The sequence below is a fragment of the Alosa sapidissima genome, chromosome 24 (assembly GCF_018492685.1).
Source record: "Alosa sapidissima isolate fAloSap1 chromosome 24, fAloSap1.pri, whole genome shotgun sequence".
NCBI lineage: Eukaryota > Metazoa > Chordata > Actinopteri > Clupeiformes > Clupeidae > Alosa > Alosa sapidissima.
The window spans coordinates 15,907,615-15,909,552 of NC_055980.1; the positions used below are offsets into that span (position 1 = coordinate 15,907,615).

Genomic DNA, 1,938 nt, shown 5'->3' on the forward strand with positions numbered 1-1,938 from the left:
CTTTGCCCCTTTCTATCCAGAAACCAACACTAGATTCTCTTCATGCATTCCATAAGTAAACCATTGAAATACTTGTAGGAGTATAACGTTACCTATACACATTTAGATCATATATAAATATATCTATGGTACTTTCAGACATCCGTCTGTATTTCTTCTCAATCTTTTTTATTTGATTTTCTTTTTTTTGTTGTTTATCTTGCTTGTTACAACTGAACTGAAAACAGCCTGATGACCAAGGTGATAGTGTGTACATCACGCAAGTAATTTGAAATGACTCGCTCAAGCACACAACACAAATATTAACGAACGAACGAACACACACACACACACACACACACACACACACACACCTGCATCTCTCTCTAAACAGATCAACAACAGATAAACAGCGCATCAACAGATGCTAAATGAGTATTCTTCTTGATAGGGTGTGCTTAGGAGGTTGGACTGGGCTGGGTTAATTCAGATAACATCAAGCTATAGTGGGAGAGTGACACCTTCCCTGCCACACACCAGAACACCCACAAACATGCTCGTTTTCGCTCCATCAAACACCAACTTACACACACACACTGTTACACACATACATGAATGAATACATTTATGCACTCACTCACTCTTTTACACACGCAAAAAAAAACGGCATGTAGGCACTCACACACACACACACACACACACACACACAATCTCCAACACATGGCCTGGCCCCTCCCCGCCTCTCACTTATAAGTGTGTTTCAGTGACCCAGCCCCCAACCCCCACCCTTCTCCCATTGGCTAAGGTGGGCATCCGTCTCCTCTGACCAGTCCATAGTCCCTCCCCTTCCTCCGTCCTGAATGTTGTCAAGCTTTGGGATCGGCGCCGTCATTACTTCTCTGTCGACTGGACCGTTGGGGGGGGGGGGGCAGTACCACCTGCATCGTGCAATTGTAGGTAGGGCGAGAGGGGAGGGGCGGGCAGGCAGGCAGCAGGAGCATTGGGGGGGGGGGCGGCATTGAAGGGGGGTGGGGGTTGGGGGAGGGAGTAGGAGGCGGTGGGGTGAGGGGGGTGAGGGGGGCACTTGAGTCAGGCCGGATCAGATGGGGGGGGGGGGGGGGGGGGTCGACCCTCTCAGTCGCCGAGGATGACCTTGACAAAGCTGGCCACATCAGTCTCTTTGGATTCGTGCGAGGTGAAAAAGGGATGTTGCTGTGAGAGCATGAGAAATATGAATTACACAAAACACACACTGACACTGAGCATCTGACACACTGAAAGCAACTTTTGTTGAAAAGACACAGAAAAGCAGGATAATCGTTCAAATGAGTCATACTGAGTACAAAGTTGACAGTGACAGTTAACATAATGCTCTGTACACCCTTTATCAAATATCTCTTAGTCATGAATTAATTTACATCATCAAGTGTTATTTTATCCTTAGTATTATTAGTATAACTAATATCAAATGTTGACTATAGATGCATGTACTAATGTACATATTAATATGTCAGACTTTATTGAGACAACTGTTGGGTTATGTCTGCCATCTAGTGGCCAATGTGTAGAGGTGCAGTATAGTGGGCTGAGATGCCTACTTTAATATATATAACTGAGCATGGACACGCGCACGCACGCACGCACGCACGCACGCACACACGCACACACACACAAATTATGCTTGTTTGCACTTACCATGAGTTCTGTGTAGTTTGGCCGCTCTTTGGAATTCTTCTTCAAGCTGAGTGAATGAGAGACATGGAGAGGAAACAACATAAAGCCATCACTAAACAGCAGCAGACACTGATGGTCCTATCTGGCCAATCAGACACTGATGGTCCTATCTGGCCAATCACTAAACAGCAGCAGACACGGATGGCACTATCTGGCCAATCACTAAACAGCAGCAGACACGGATGGCACTATCTGGCCAATCACTAAACAGCAGCAGACACGGAT

The 1,938-nt window shown here is 46.3% G+C and overlaps 1 protein-coding gene across 1 annotated transcript in view; it reads right to left on the reverse strand.

Annotated features, from left to right (window-relative positions):
• Positions 1-1,053: 1,053 nt before the first annotated feature.
• Positions 1,054-1,938, reverse strand: part of map2k6 (mitogen-activated protein kinase kinase 6) — a 30,806-nt gene continuing 29,921 nt past the window's right edge. The window contains exons 11-12 of the mRNA XM_042082050.1: positions 1,675-1,720; positions 1,054-1,191 (exon numbers count right to left, since the gene is read on the reverse strand). Of these exons, the coding sequence (XP_041937984.1) occupies positions 1,114-1,191; positions 1,675-1,720 (124 nt within the window). The 3' untranslated portion in view covers positions 1,054-1,113. The remainder of the gene's footprint in view (positions 1,192-1,674; positions 1,721-1,938) is intronic.